This window comes from Sardina pilchardus, chromosome 18 (genome assembly GCF_963854185.1).
Source record: "Sardina pilchardus chromosome 18, fSarPil1.1, whole genome shotgun sequence".
NCBI lineage: Eukaryota > Metazoa > Chordata > Actinopteri > Clupeiformes > Clupeidae > Sardina > Sardina pilchardus.
Window position 1 is genome coordinate 6,455,262 of NC_085011.1, and position 15,046 is coordinate 6,470,307.

General features: G+C 43.4%; 2 protein-coding genes across 2 annotated transcripts; both read left to right on the forward strand.

The window, feature by feature from the left end:
- Positions 1 to 314: 314 nt before the first annotated feature.
- On the forward strand, positions 315 to 2,334 carry LOC134064416 (uncharacterized). The gene is made up of 3 exons (XM_062520333.1): positions 315 to 651; positions 900 to 1,094; positions 1,801 to 2,334. The coding sequence occupies exons 1-3, from the start codon at positions 315 to 317 to the stop codon at positions 2,082 to 2,084; spliced, it is 816 nt and encodes a 271-aa protein (XP_062376317.1). The 3' UTR covers positions 2,085 to 2,334.
- Positions 2,335 to 5,202: 2,868 nt separating this feature from the next.
- Positions 5,203 to 6,599, forward strand: LOC134064417 (complement C1q-like protein 2). The gene is made up of 3 exons (XM_062520334.1): positions 5,203 to 5,359; positions 5,558 to 5,752; positions 6,271 to 6,599. The coding sequence occupies exons 1-3, from the start codon at positions 5,203 to 5,205 to the stop codon at positions 6,552 to 6,554; spliced, it is 636 nt and encodes a 211-aa protein (XP_062376318.1). The 3' UTR covers positions 6,555 to 6,599.
- Positions 6,600 to 15,046: the final 8,447 nt, after the last annotated feature.

Here is a 15,046-nt window from a genome sequence, read left to right on the forward strand (position 1 = left end):
TCACACACACACACACACACACACACACACACACACACACACACACACACACACACACACACACACACACACACACACACACACACACACACACACACAAAGACATGTTCATGCACACACACCTTCTGCTTTTCATAAAACAGGGCAGCACATGGACTTCAACTCACGTGTGGGTTGTTTACGATTCTGTTTGTTTGATGAATATCTGCACACCCCAAGGTCACCACTTGGTAATATGTCATCAGGCCACAGTATATAAATATGAGAGCAAGAGCCATCAGTACACAAAAGAAGACAGAAGAATCAGGTTCATCATGAAGACTTGTGGAGCTCTACTGGTGCTGCTGTGCTGTTTGGCTGATGCACAGCTTAGAGGAGACACCATCAGTGACAATGACATCACTCACCAGGGCCACTATGGTGAAGCAGAGACCAGAGAAGATGAGGGAGACAGAACTGAAACTGCAGCCACAGTCTGCAACCAACAGACCTGCCAGCCTGACATCCACACTCTGCTGAGAGAGATGAGCGCTCTGGTGGCGGAGCAGAGAGTGGAGCTCAGATACACCAAGACACAAATGGACGCCATTGAGGCCAGACTGAGAGCCAGTGAGAATAAAGCAGAGACTATGGAGAACAGACTGAGAGCCAGTGAGAAGACGGTAGAGGAGCAGAGAGAACAGCTAAAGCAGCAAGAGTGACAACGAAGGTGAGACAAATCTGATTCTGCTCATATCACTATTTATTATTTATTGTGTGCACTTTCAGATATGTTACATAATACACTTTTGCTCTGGGTATTTAATTTGTTTATTTTTCTCTCTGTATCTCTCTGTATACCTGTGTGTGTGTGTGTGTGTGTGTGTGTGTGTGTGTGTGTGTGTGTGTGTAACCCTCAGATCAGGCAGTGAATCTGAACCTCACAGGGAGTCAGGTAGAGAAGTTGTGGAGAGACAGAGAGGAGAGGAAGGTGTCTTTCTCCACCTCAGTGCAGTCATCTGGAGGTGGACATAATGGACCTTTTTCAGCTAAAACTACAGTGATCTTCAGACACGTCTTCACTAACATTGGAAACGGTTACAACGCAAGCACAGGTACTAGAGGGCTGGTAGACTTGCTGTTGGCTCCATGTTTACTTGTTTTCCTGTAGAATAATTACCGTATATATTTATTATATGTTTCATTCCCTGGTGTAGTGAGGGGAGAGAACAGTCAGCAAACCTAACCTTTAACCTTTAACCCGGGTCTTTGGGGTACCTACTTGGGGTACCTGCAGGTTGATTGCAATGGCAAGGAGCTAAGCTCGGTTGTATGGCATTCAGAGTGCATACTCAACCGTAGTGACAGCATTCTGTCACACATGGGAATAAGGAATACTGACCTTTCTTTGTAGGCATATGTACGCCTTGAAATCCAGCAGAGAGGTTTATTAAGGTTAAGAACATTTTAAACCCCTTTCACCTTTGCTGAAAAGAGTGGCACACAACATTTTCACAAAGTCAATCTGCATTATTGTGAGACGATTTGTTGAAGACAATAACTAGAAAAGAGCCATATGTATTAATGTAAACAGGAAGTTGATATGCCAGTACAAGCTAATCCAAAATGGAGTCATGCAAAGAGTGCATTCCACAGTACAGGTGAAAATACACATACAGGGTTATTATTTTTCTTTTTACCTGAGGTGACAATATTAAACAGCTACATAAATATGTAGAGAGAACATGATATGAGGAAGTCAATCACAACTTGTATTTGATCTTACTAACCCCCCTCCCCCACTTTGTATCTGTCACACAGGAGTCTTCACAGCTCCAGTCAGAGGGGTCTACCACTTTGTTTTATTTTTACACGGCTATGGTCACCAATCTGGACCTGTAGCAGCCAGTCTTCGTAAGAATGGAGAGAAAGTTGTTAGTCCTTACAGTTGGCAGACAAGTGGAAATATGACTCCCTCTAATGGAGCCTCTCTGCTGCTGGAGGTGGGAGATGTGGTCTATGTGCAGCTGTGGGCTAATGCATGGTTCTTTGATAATATAAACCATCACACAACCTTCTCTGGCCATCTGCTCTTCCCCATGTGAGGAGTCAGTCCTAAAGTGAATATTATGTAATATTCCATTATTGTCAACCCAATAGCCTGCCTTGAAAGCACAAACCACCTATACAGAGACAGATCTGCTAGATAGTTGGTGTCTTTGCCTTTCTTAATGTCACCAATTACTGTTATTTCTGAGCACTAAAAGACGATGATTATAATTTGAGATGATTATTTCAAAGGGTTTGTTTTATTTTTACATATCTGACTTGAATAATAAACAATGATAAAACGTTTCTAATGCTTATCGTCTGCGTCTTTGAGTTGGAGTGCATGAAGAGTCACTCTTTGTGTGAGTGATGTTACCAGGAGCAACCACAGTAACACTGATTACAAACATTAATTACATGAACAAACACTGAGGGTTATGATGTATCATGTGTTGTTGTTTTTGTATTATTTATATACATATTATTACATGTCCATAATACTTGCTGTAAGAGTTACTCACTACAGTTGACATAGGGTGAACATTTTTCCAAATGTCTTCTTTCTATAATCCCAGGTGAACATCTTTAACACCAACGCGTTGCTAATAATCATCAGTGGGAGGTGTGCCAATCCCCCCACAGTGTAGTGCTCGCTATTAAGAAGAGTGCCAATCCCCCTGCAGTGTAGTGCTCACTATTAAGAAGAGATGAGTGACTGATATTGGGCCCATGCAAGCACTAAGGGGGTCTAAGGGGGCCTTTCATATCAAACGCACACACACACACACACTTATCACCAGTCAGATATCTATTAGGGCCCCCGTCTCTGAATCAGAATCACTTCACAGCACTTAACTGAACAACAAGGAAAAATGGTTGGAAATACATGTTGGTGTTCAACCTGCAGGCCATTGCTGCTTGCCGCACCTCCTCTGGTGCCTACAGTACAACCTCACCCCCTTTTCACCTCTCCCTAAGAGAGGGCTCGCACCTCCTCTGGTGCCTAAACCTCACCCCCTTTCACCTCTCCCTATAAGAGAGGGCTCACACCTCCTCTGGTGCCTAAACCTCACCCCTTTTCACCTCTCCCTATAAGAGAGGGCTCGCACCACTTTGGGGCTTAGCCGGGTCATCAGCAGGGGACCACCAATGACTGATGTTTCGCCACTTTAACCCGAGTGCGTGTCCTGGTGGCAGAGCGATGGCAGAGGTCTGCCCCTGCAGATGCCCTAGGTGTTGCCCTCCTGCCCTCAACTCCTACACTCACTCCTCAGCCACAGCCAGAAGCTGCCCCCTCTCTGCCACTTTCAACAGCCCTTTCAGCATGCTTTGGTGTTCTGCCCCTGTGATGCCCATGTCCTGGAGTACTGTAGCTGGAACATTGAGGAGCTGACAAAGCCCCATTAAAGCCCTGGCATCCCACCTCCACTGGGTAGAGTAGTGTTACACTAGAGAAGACACCAGCCGTCCGGCCAGCCTCCCTGCACTCAGTGTCCAGGTCCACTTACTTCGCTCTCTACCGCTCATGGGCAGTTTCAAGACCTTCCTCCCATGGGATGGTGAGCTCCAGTCCCACACACTCCACTTGGCACCTTGGCACTTCAACCGTGGCACATTTTGATGCACGTGTTTAACAAACAACCCAGTGTCCCATTCCGGAATCAGCAGCCCTTTACAAGACTTTACTACAACAACAAGGAAACGTGGACAATATCACAAACACACCTTCATTTACGAGTATAAGACGGATATCATTTAATCTTGCTAGCCTTTGATCTTAGTAACGCAGCAGATAATGAGCTTTATTGACTTCTTATCTCCTGCCTTTTTCAATAACCAACCAATGACACATGTAAACACAAACAGCACAAGAGGAAACTATGAAACCGAAATGATCCAGCCATGCTCACAACTTTCAACTTTGCTGCACAGTATACTGTGTTGTTATCGATAGAATGTATGCTCTATCAATCTTCGTCCATTAACTGACTTTAACAGTAACAAGTTTGACCCTTAAATGTTCCAAGTCATTCACATGTGTTTCTCACCCTGCCCTCGGCCTGGCCCACTGGTCTGGTCAGGAGCATTACTTCTACGGTAACTGACAAAGCAGCATGCATGATATGATTGTCATTAATAAACAGATGAATAAGTTAAATCAGAGTGGTAAGGACATGCCCCATGATTATTCATACCTAAATTACTCAGTAGAATAAAACAAGCACATGCTCTATGTGTCTTCTGGATCTGTAGTCAGTCTCATCCACGTGTGGTTTCAAACTTGTGTTTCTCACACAATCCTTACAGTACATTTACGTATACACATGGTATGCTGAGCATTGATACTCTGCACTGCACTTCTACTTTGATGAGACGGAAGTCTCTAAACATGCTCTTCAGTTCAATTCAGTTTATATGGATATCTCTCAAAAGATCCATGTTACGGCATCAGGCCTGATCCACTCACAAAGATTCAGATCAGGCAGATCAGGCTTTGATGTGCAGTGCACTGTTGCCTGAAATCATGAGTGGGACATTAACCAAAGTAGCGTTGCAATGATTACTAAAGTGCAGATCATCCTCTTCCATAGAGGGTTGAAGACTTATCTGGCAGTAGGGTACGATTTATGGTGACGTTAGCACAACTTTGACCAATAACACACACCTGAGCTGGTCTCAACAACACAGCACATGGCCCACATCTCACGTGTGCATCATTTACGATTGTGTTTGTTTCAAGGATATCTGCATGTCCCAAGGACACCACTTGGTAATATGTAGCCAGGCCACAGTATATATGTCTGAGAGCTACAGCAATAAGAATCAGTACACATGAGCAAGACAGAAGAATTGTGCAGTTTCATCATGAAGACTTGTGGAGCTCTACTGGTGCTGCTGTGCTGCTGTTTGGCTGAGACACAGCTTAGAGGAGACACCATCAGTGACAATGACATCACTCACCAGGGCCACTATGGTGAAGCAGAGACCAGAGAAAATGAGGTTAAGGGTGCAGCACAGAGGACTGAAGATGCAGCCACAGCCTCCACCCAACAAACCTGCCAGCCTGACATCCACACTGTGCTGAGAGAGATGAGCGTTCTGGTGGCGGAGCAGAGAGTGGAGCTCAGACACACCAAGACACAAATGGAGGCCATGGAGAAAAAAACAGAGACTATGGAGACCAGACTGACTGACAGACTAAGAGCCAGTGAGAATAAAGCACAGACCATGGAGTCCAAGCTAAGTGCCAGTGAGAAGACAGTGGAGGCCTTGGAGGTCAGACTGAGAGCCAGTGAGAGTCTGGTGGAACGACTAAAGAGTGAAAATAAAGGTACAGGTTCATTCATTCCATTCTTAATTAATATGTTTGTGTATCACGTGATGCAAATGTTTATGTTTTGGTTTGTTCATTCATCACTCCCTTTTCTTCTCTCTCTCTCTCTGTGTGTGTGTGTGTGTGTGTGTGTGTGTGTGTGTGTGTGTGTGTGTGTGTGTGTGTGTGTGTGTGTGTGTTTGTGTGTGTTCTCAGCTCAGTCCATGAATCTGAACCTCACTGTGAGTCAGGTGGAGGAGCTGAGGAGGGAGAGAGAGGAGAGGAGGGTGTCTTTCTCTGCCTCACTGCTGGCATCTGGTAGTGGAAATACAGGACCTTTTTCAGTAGCAACTCCCCTGGTCTACAGACACATCTTCACTAATGTAGGAAATGCCTACAACCCAAACACAGGTTTGTGTCTCTTGTCTCCTCTACTGTGTACTTAAGTATTTTTGGTGTTCTTTTGTCTCATTCTGTTAACTAAGTCGGAGGTTCCATTTAATTCCAGCCTTCAAACATTGTGCCCTTGAACAAAGAAGTTAACCCTGAATTGTCTGGGGAGAATGCCCCATGTAATATAATAGACATAAATCGCTTTGGATAAAAGCTTCTGCAAAATGTAAATGTTTTGGGTAACTTAAACTTACTGAAAGGTATAGAAGTAAGCGGCACTCTGCCATCTCCAGCCAGCCAAGGCTCAGGGGCAGCAGACTGCCAGAGTCGTACAGTATATAGACCTGAACCAAAGGACACCAGTGTGATGGCACAGTTTGAGAGTACATGTCTCACTGTAGCCTAATGCCCTAAGCTGGGAATGATACATTGTACTACTCTCTACTTATTATTTAATATGCCATATTGCCAGGTACTTACCACAGGCTTTCTCCTCCCTCTCTTTCTCTCTCTTATTGTGACATTCTCTGTTACAGGTGTTTTCACAGCTCCAGTCAGAGGGGTTTACAACTTTGTTTTGTTTGTATATGGTTATGGTCATGCATCTGCACCTACAGCAGTGTCCCTTCATAAAAATGGAGAGCATGTTGTCCTTGCTTACAGTCGTCACACAAGCGGCTACGAAGAAGGATCTAATGGAGCCTCTCTGCTGCTGGAGGTGGGAGATGTGGTCTATGTGAAGTTGTGGCCCAACAGTTGGGTGCATGATAATCAGAACCATCACACCACCTTCTCTGGCCACCTGCTCTTCTCCATGTGAGGAGTCAGTCCAGGGTGGAATCACATCAGGAATGTAATGTTCAATAAGATCTACATAACCTGCACTGACAGAAAGGTCGGCATTTAGAGCATTGAGCAGTTACATTTGAATGTTGTTTTTGAGTTACGACTTTTGTAATTCTAGCAAAACAGAAGTGTGTGTGATCCTTCTGCTATTTTAATATACTTAGTTGAGGAACATGGGATGTAGAATGTACATATAGATGAAGACATGTTGATGCTATGCTATCAACTCATTGTGTTAAGAAAGTGTAGTTTTGTTTAGTTTCTAAGTGTCTTTCTATCTGACAAATAAAACTACAATGTTTATCATGTTTGGTGAGTGTGTCTACTGTATAACACTACAGTAGATGGTGAAAAGCTGTTCTTGGGCTGAGTTATGGTATGAGGAGTATCCACAATGAAGTCATGCATGTGTCTTGGTCTGTGTGGTCAATCATGGAGCAATGGCTTCACACTGCTTCAACTCTCCTCAATTTAATTCAATTCAGGAAGGCTGTGTTCGCAAACTTCTGTACTTACAATACATACATACATACATACATACATATAAAGCAAAATAGATGGCTTTGCCGATCAGGGGGCTTTCATCTGAATTCATATAGCGGTTCCCTGTCATTTCTGCATGCTAACAAATTGGTGTATCTTTCTGGAAACCTGGTGGCCGTGTGAGTAATAGAAGGGGAACAAATGTGATTTGAAAGTTAGGATTTGTCACATGTCTTTTTTGTTATTTTTATGTTCATAGCAATCACATGTCCTGAACAGACTATTTATGATAATGATACGGAACAGACTTGATCAGGAAACACATTTTTTGTCAGGCAATTGGCATCTAGCTATGGTGATGATAAAATAACAGACACACGCGCACATACACACACACACACACACACCCACACACACACACACCAACAGTGCTCCAACTCCACCTCGTCACTGTTAGGTGGACTGCTCACTTCATGAACTTCCTTGTGATGTTTTGCTCTGAGGACACAATTGGGTTTTAACTTCAGGAACAGAAAATGCTTTGAAAAACTTCCTTGATCTTCACTGACACTGACCCTTTTGCTCAACCAAGAACCAAAATAAACACACCAGGTAATTCCCCCTCCCTTCAGTATTCAGAAATCTCTACATAGTCGTGTGTGACAGGAGATACGAAACACAGAGACGCCGTTTAGTCACTTCAGGAGAAACTGCAGGAGCTCACTCACGGAGTCCCACACACACCCTTGGCACCTTGTGTAGTGTTCTGATATCTATTATAATAGAGAGTGCTGCCCCCTTGTGGACATACTATAGTCTGGTCTGTAATCGTGGTTACGTGTATGTTGATTACCGAAGTAAAGTCCCAGCCTGCACGCTCAGTTCGGTCTCCGTCTGAATCATTGAACCCACATCAATATATTACAGTTTGGCGACGAGGATGGGATGCTTAAAGAAGATAAAGCATCCCGGAAGACGAGAGACGTAAAGTTATAAACGGCAGATCACAAGAAAAGAAAATTGTGGCACCAACGTGAGTGGCTAACAACGAGCTGACAAACTAACGTGACTGCTAGTTATTAGCAAAAGGGACGAGCTGCAGAAATGGCCGGCAATATATCGGAATACAAAGAAGGTAAGGAAGATTTTGAATCTTACCTAGAGAGACTGGAACAGTGGATGGAAGCGAACACTGTGGCAGATGAAAAGAAAGTCAGTGTTTTCCTGTCAATAATCGGAGCGGATGCCTACAAACTTTTGAAAAGTTTACTCATGCCAGATAAGCCCAGTGCGAAAACTTATGCCCTACTCACCAAAGTACTTGGCGATCATTACAAGCCGAAGCCACTGGTCATCATGGAGAGGTTTCGTTTGCAGAAGAGAAATCAACAGGAGAGTGAATCTGTGAGTGACTTTATAGTAGCTCTGAAACAGCTGTCTACTAACTGCGATTTTGGTGCTCACCTTGATGATGCCCTCCGTGATAGATTTGTGAGTGGACTAAAATCAGAGGCAATAGCCTACAGAGGAAATTACTGGCAGAGACAAAGGTAACTTTTAAAAGTGCATGTGACACGGCACTGTCCATGGAGATGGCTTCACGCAACACATTGGAATTTTCTGGCAAAAATAAAGAGAGTGGAACAGTTAATCGAGTGTACAACCAAAATAAAAAGAGAGATGACAAACGGAAATCAAGTAACACAAGCTACAGCAAGAGTGCTACCTGGCAAAAGAGCAGCGTGGATGACAAGCAGCAACAGCCACATCAGCCTTGCTACAGATGTGGAGGTAAGCATCCAGCTATACTGTGTGCAGATTTAAACAGGAAAAATGTCACCATTGCACAAAAGTAGGACATATTGCACGTATGTGTAGAAATAAAACAACACAGCAGAAAACTCATTATGTCGAACAGGGAGCTGAAACAAGCCTGACAGATGAGGATAATGAAAGTTAATTTGGACTGTACACAGTATACACAGCTTCTGATGGTAATGAAGGCTATGTGATTGACATGAGCATTGAAGGCCGGAACATATCGATGCAGTTGGACACTGGAGCATGTGTGTCTCTTGTGTCAGAAATCATCTACAAGAGATCACTCGCTCACTTGCCACTCTGCCCAGATAAAATACCGCTGTCTACTTTCTCTGGAGAAACCATACCAGTGTTAGGGAAGGTGATGGTGAATGTACAATATGAACAACAAGCAGCTTGTGTACCATTGGTTGTCGTGAAAGGTGACCGACCAGCACTACTGGGCAGGAACTGGCTCAAGCATTTGAAACTGAACTGGAAAGAAATACTCCAAGTCAAGGCAGCAGGAGATGTTACTGATCCAGAAGTGGCAGTAATTCTACAGAGGCACAAGGAGGTGTTTGGGGAAGGGCCCAGCACCATCCGTGAGTTTAAGGCTTCGATCAAGATGAGGCCAGATGCGCAGCCAATATTTAAGAAAGCGAACCCAGTGCCATACGCTCTAAAAGAAGTGGTGGAAAAAGAACTGGACAGACTAGAGACAATGGGAATTATATCAAAAACAGACAGAAGTGAATGGGCTGCACCTATAGTGGTTGTGCCGAAGGCTGACAAATCAATACGGATATGTGGAAATTACAAAGTGAACATAAATCAGTGCGTGGAAGAGGAAACTTATCCATTGCCAAATACTGAGGACCTTTTCGCAACATTGGCTGGAGGAAAGCTGTTCTCTAAACTGGACTTATCACATGCCTATCAGCAGTTGGAGTTGGATAAGGATTCAGAGAAATACCTTACAGTCAACACACATCGAGGACTCTACACTTACCATCGACTTTCATATGGAGTCTCAAGTGCCCCGTCCATATTCCAAGCAGTGATGGATCAAATCCTACAGGGGATAGAGCATGTTTCCTGTTTTCTGGACGACATCTTAATCACAGCTGGTTCAAGAGAGGAACATCTGCACAAACTGGAAGAGGTGTTGAGTCGTCTTGCGAAGTATAATGTGAAGGTCAAGAAATCAAAATGTAAGTTCATGACAGACACAGTGGAATATTTAGGTCACATTGTGGATAGTGAGGGTCTCCATCCCACAGAAGAGAAAGTGAAAGCCATTGTGAACGCACCGAGTCCCACCAATGTCACAGAGTTACGCTCTTTTCTGGGGCTACTGAACTACTATGGCAGGTTTATGCAAAATCTGTCCATGCAGCTACGACCCTTGCATGAGCTACTGAAACGAGAGTGTGTGTGGGAGTGGACATCGGGATGTGAAGCCGCGTTCAAAAGTGCAAAACAGCAACTACTGCAGAGTACCCTAGTGGTTCATTATGACACCAGAAAGCCTTTGAAACTAGCCTGTGATGCTTCGCCTTATGGTGTCGGGGCGGTTATCTCACATGTGATGGAGAATGGAGAAGAGAAGCCCATAGCATTTGCATCTCGTACACTATCCGAGGCAGAATGCAAGTATGCTCAAATGGAAAAGGAAGCCCTCTCTATAATATTTGGAGTGAAAAAGTTTCACAAATACCTCTACGGGAGGAAGTTTACTCTCATTACGGACCATAAACCGCTCTTGGCGATCCTTGGGCCGAAGTCAGCCATCCCCACACTGGCCGCTTTGAGAATGCAGCGGTGGGCACTCATTTTGATGGCTTATAACTATAGTATTGAGTATCGCCAGTCTGCAGCGCATGCAAATGCAGATGCACTCTCACGGTTGCCAAGCAAGGTCAGAGATAGCACTGCAGAGGAAGGAAAAATCTTCTATTTCTCTGTTATGGAGGATTTACCTGTGAAAGCCAGCGACATCGCACAGGGCACAAGCAAAGATCCGGTGCTCAGCCGAGTGAGGGAGCTCACTCTAAATGGATGGCCAGGTCATGCAAAGGAGGAGACACTCAAACCGTTCTTTATGAGAAAAACAGAACTATCAGTGGAACAAGGATGTGTTCTCTGGGGAATGAGGGTTATAGTCCCTCCAGCTCTCAGACCAAAGCTGCTACATGATCTTCACCAGGGTCATCCTGGGATGTGTCGTATGAAAGCTTTGGCGAGAAGCTATATGTGGTGGCCTTGTCTGGATAGGGACATTGTCTGGATAGGGACAAAAAACTGTGCAAGAGTGCAGTGCATGCCAGACAGTGAGACAACTACCAGCAGTGGCCCCACTGCATTGTTGGAAATGGCCAACGCGGGTGTGGCAACGGATACACATTGATTTTTGTGAGAAAGATAAACAGTATTTTTTAGTCCTGGTTGACAGTCACTCAAAGTGGTTGGAGGTGGTTCACATGACAACCACGACATCAGCTAAGACTATTGAAGTTCTGCGCAGCATTTTTGCATCTTATGGACTGCCTGAGGAAGTGGTTTCAGACAATGGGCCACAATTCACAGCCGGTGAATTCAAGCAGTTTTTGAGAAGTAATGGCATCAAACAAACCCTGGTCCCTGCATATCACCCTGCTTCGAATGGGGCTGCTGAAAGGTCAGTACAAACTGTAAAATCTTCACTGATGAAGCAAGTGTTGGCAGATAAGGGGTCTGTTACATTGCAGCATAGACTGGCAAATTTCTTGCTGATGTACAGAAGCACTCCACACACAGTAACAGGTGTTTCACCAGCTGAGTTGTTTCTTAAGCGTCAGCTGAGAACCCGGTTTAGTCTTCTGAAGCCAAGTCTCGCTGACACTGTTGAGGAGAAACAACGCACTCAGAAGAGATACCATGACAAGGGTCAAAGCAAGTTGAGGATGTTGTCTGAGGGTGATCAAGTGCGTGTGAGAAATTTTCGTGAAGGGAAGGAGAAGTGGATCAGAGGAACAGTTGTGAAAAGACTAGGACCTGTTTCTTACCTGATAAACGACGGAGTGAGAGAGCGCACAGTGCACATTGATCATCTGTTACTCTCACATGAAATTGTGGATTGCAACACCTCAAGCGATGATACTCACCTGACACCAGATCTGGATTCAACTCAACCCAGCAGCATCCAGGAGGCAGAAGGGAGGATTTCTACTCCATCACCAGCTCATCCTCTGGTGAGGTCTGGAACGCCTGCCAGACTCAGCCCTGCACTCAGTTCACGAGCGCCAGCACAGTGCGGGAATACTCCAGTGAAACCAGCAGAGCCAGTGGCTGTCTCAGCCGCTACCCAACAACCTGGACGCCGCTATCCAGATCGTTTGCGGATTCAACCAAAAAGACTGAACCTTTAAAGAGCAAGAATACAGTATCCTTTTTAGGTCAAATGTTCTGTATGTCCTAGGTGGTTCTGAATTATAGGTACACTCTAAAAAATGCTGGGTTATATTCTCTACCCAACTGCTGGAGTTGTTTTTACTCAAGTTGTGTTATTTTCGGTAACCCAGCTTTCTGGGTTGTATTTTAGAACAGTGCCCCTCCTCTCCCCCACTACACTACCCAGCTTAGGGTTGCTTTTACTCAGCTACATAGTTAAAATTTGAAAAGAAAAATCGTTATTCTTCCAACCGTCCAGTCCAGCAGTTGCTGTCAACATGCAATGGAAATCAGGCCATTTCGTAAGGTATGTATCTGCTTTTAACCTTTATTTTATTCCATTATCATTCAAACAGATTTTAAGAGTCCACCCAGAGATAGCCTTTGTGATATGAATGAATATCCTGCCAATTTCAGCCTCAAGCAGGACGTGTCATTCATGCCAGCTAGCTAACATTAGATTAGACTTACAGTTACATCTACACAAAGACAGACTCATGAAAACATAGTTCTGTCTTCACTGAGTATAACCTGCTGAACAGAATCAAAACGAACTTTTACAATGAACTACATAGCATAACAACAGCTATATGCTTCGTTTTGGTCTAGCAGCTAGCTAACGTTTGTCAGCTAATGTTAGCGAACATAGTCAAAGCCAATGTGTTTACATTAGCAGCTAGCTGGCTAACGTTACTGAACTTACAAGTGTTTGTCAGTCTGCTCCAGATCATCTCCTAAAAAAACAACTCTATAATATCAGGTTGTCATTGTTTCTGAGTGTGTTGCGCTTATATTTTGTCTCCTGGTGGATTTTTAATATCTGTTAACATCATTCATTCACTGATAATGGTTCACTGAAGTTTTCGTAAAGTTCTGTACAGTGATTAATGCACTTTTTCTGTCTTTGATTGACAGGGCTGACCCCCAAAACCAATAATGACTGGATGCAGCCTGCGGGACATCCACATCCACATCCATGTTCGACGTCACACTTACGTCAGAGCGTCAGTGTTCTTTAGATTCTATTCATAGATATTGACGTTGTCGCTACCTGAATCGCCGTAGACTAGAGAATTACTTTTACATTATGTAGCAGACAATATAGCAAATAATTTAGCAAATGTAATAAATAATCAATTCTGACTGCTAAATACACCATTTCAATGCAGTTTCAATGACTAGTCTACTTTGCCTATTATGGCGTGAGTTAATTTCAAATAAGTTCTGTTTATGTAGGCTAGGCTAGTTGTATAGGAAATTATGCCTATACCGCAGTATCTGTCAGCACCGTTTTCATAGTTATTAGCAGAGCTGCCAACTCGATTTTGCCTGTTTACACACGCACTCACGCCATACATCCAGCCCATCTGATCTTGGGCTGAGACTCGTTCGTTCCGTTTAAAACTCCCCAACTGTAGCGCTAAGAAACGCCACTGTACGCCTACAGTAGACCCTATTTGTTGCATAGACATCCAAGTTTGCGACAGAAGGAGGAGACACCCGCGGGAGAAAATCGCAATCTGGTCAGAGACTAGGTATGTTGTGTCACAAATCATAGGCCTATCGTTAATTAAGAACTCACTCTCTTAAGCTTAACATCTTGAAAGAAATCAGTTTGTGTGGATGAACTTGATTCCCTAGCCTACATGTTAACTTTAGACTAACTTGTTGCACTTTTGTTGCACTGTTTTGTTTGCTGGAACGTGTGGATAAATAACTTCTGGAGAGAGCTAAATCGTAGTGCTCACTAAAATCATAATAAGGAACATTGCAAGACACTCATCTCTTCTGCTATCTGATCCCTGAAAGTTTTCTTCGACTTGTTACTGTTTTGAACATGTAATTTATCTAATGACACAGAAAGCAAAATTAATTGCATCCACATATCCTTTTATAATAACTTTTATTTCACTCGCGTAAAACCATGATATAGAAAGCTACCTCACGTATTTCTTAAAGCGACAGGCACTCAATTACACACTCGATAATGCACACTCAATTACACCTAGGCCTACACACCATTTAAACATAGGCCTATGAGTAAGTGTAAAAGTCTTGAAATCAGTGCACAAATGACTAAACATTTTTAGCTACTAATAATGATGCAGATTGTAAAATACTCAACATTATCAACAAAATATGTACAGTTATGAATTCCAAAATATATGATATAGAAACATGACTTTCATTTTCTGTGTGTGTGGAGGGTCGAGCAGAATCTTGGATGGCCACTGGTGTGAATGATCACACGATATTCAATATTAGGTTACTGATGATTAAATCACCAAATACACTGTAATTGTTTTTTAAAAAGCATCGAAAAAGTATCGAAATCACAATTCTTGACTTATCGCTAATCACATTTAGCATCATTTTGAAAACAGGATAAGGTACAGTACTGTATATCATGACCCCTTACATTGACCGTAGTGACCATATTAGGTCTATTTCTCCAGAAGAGGTTAGCCCATAATACTCCACCCCATAACCACCGGCACCCCCCACCCCCGTTCTGAGGCTCACTCCTTTTTTACTACATATCTGTTTGCGATTTTCACATACAAATCAGAACATTTCCTTTTAACTTCAGTTTTAACTTCATTTATTTGCCTTGTAGAATTCAGCAGGATTAAAAGTGCAAATAAAACAATACAAATGGGAAATTATACACATTCTCTCTCTGTCTGTATGTGTGTGTGTGTGTGTGTGTATGAGAGCGAGAGAGAGAGAGACAGAATGTGATTGTGTATT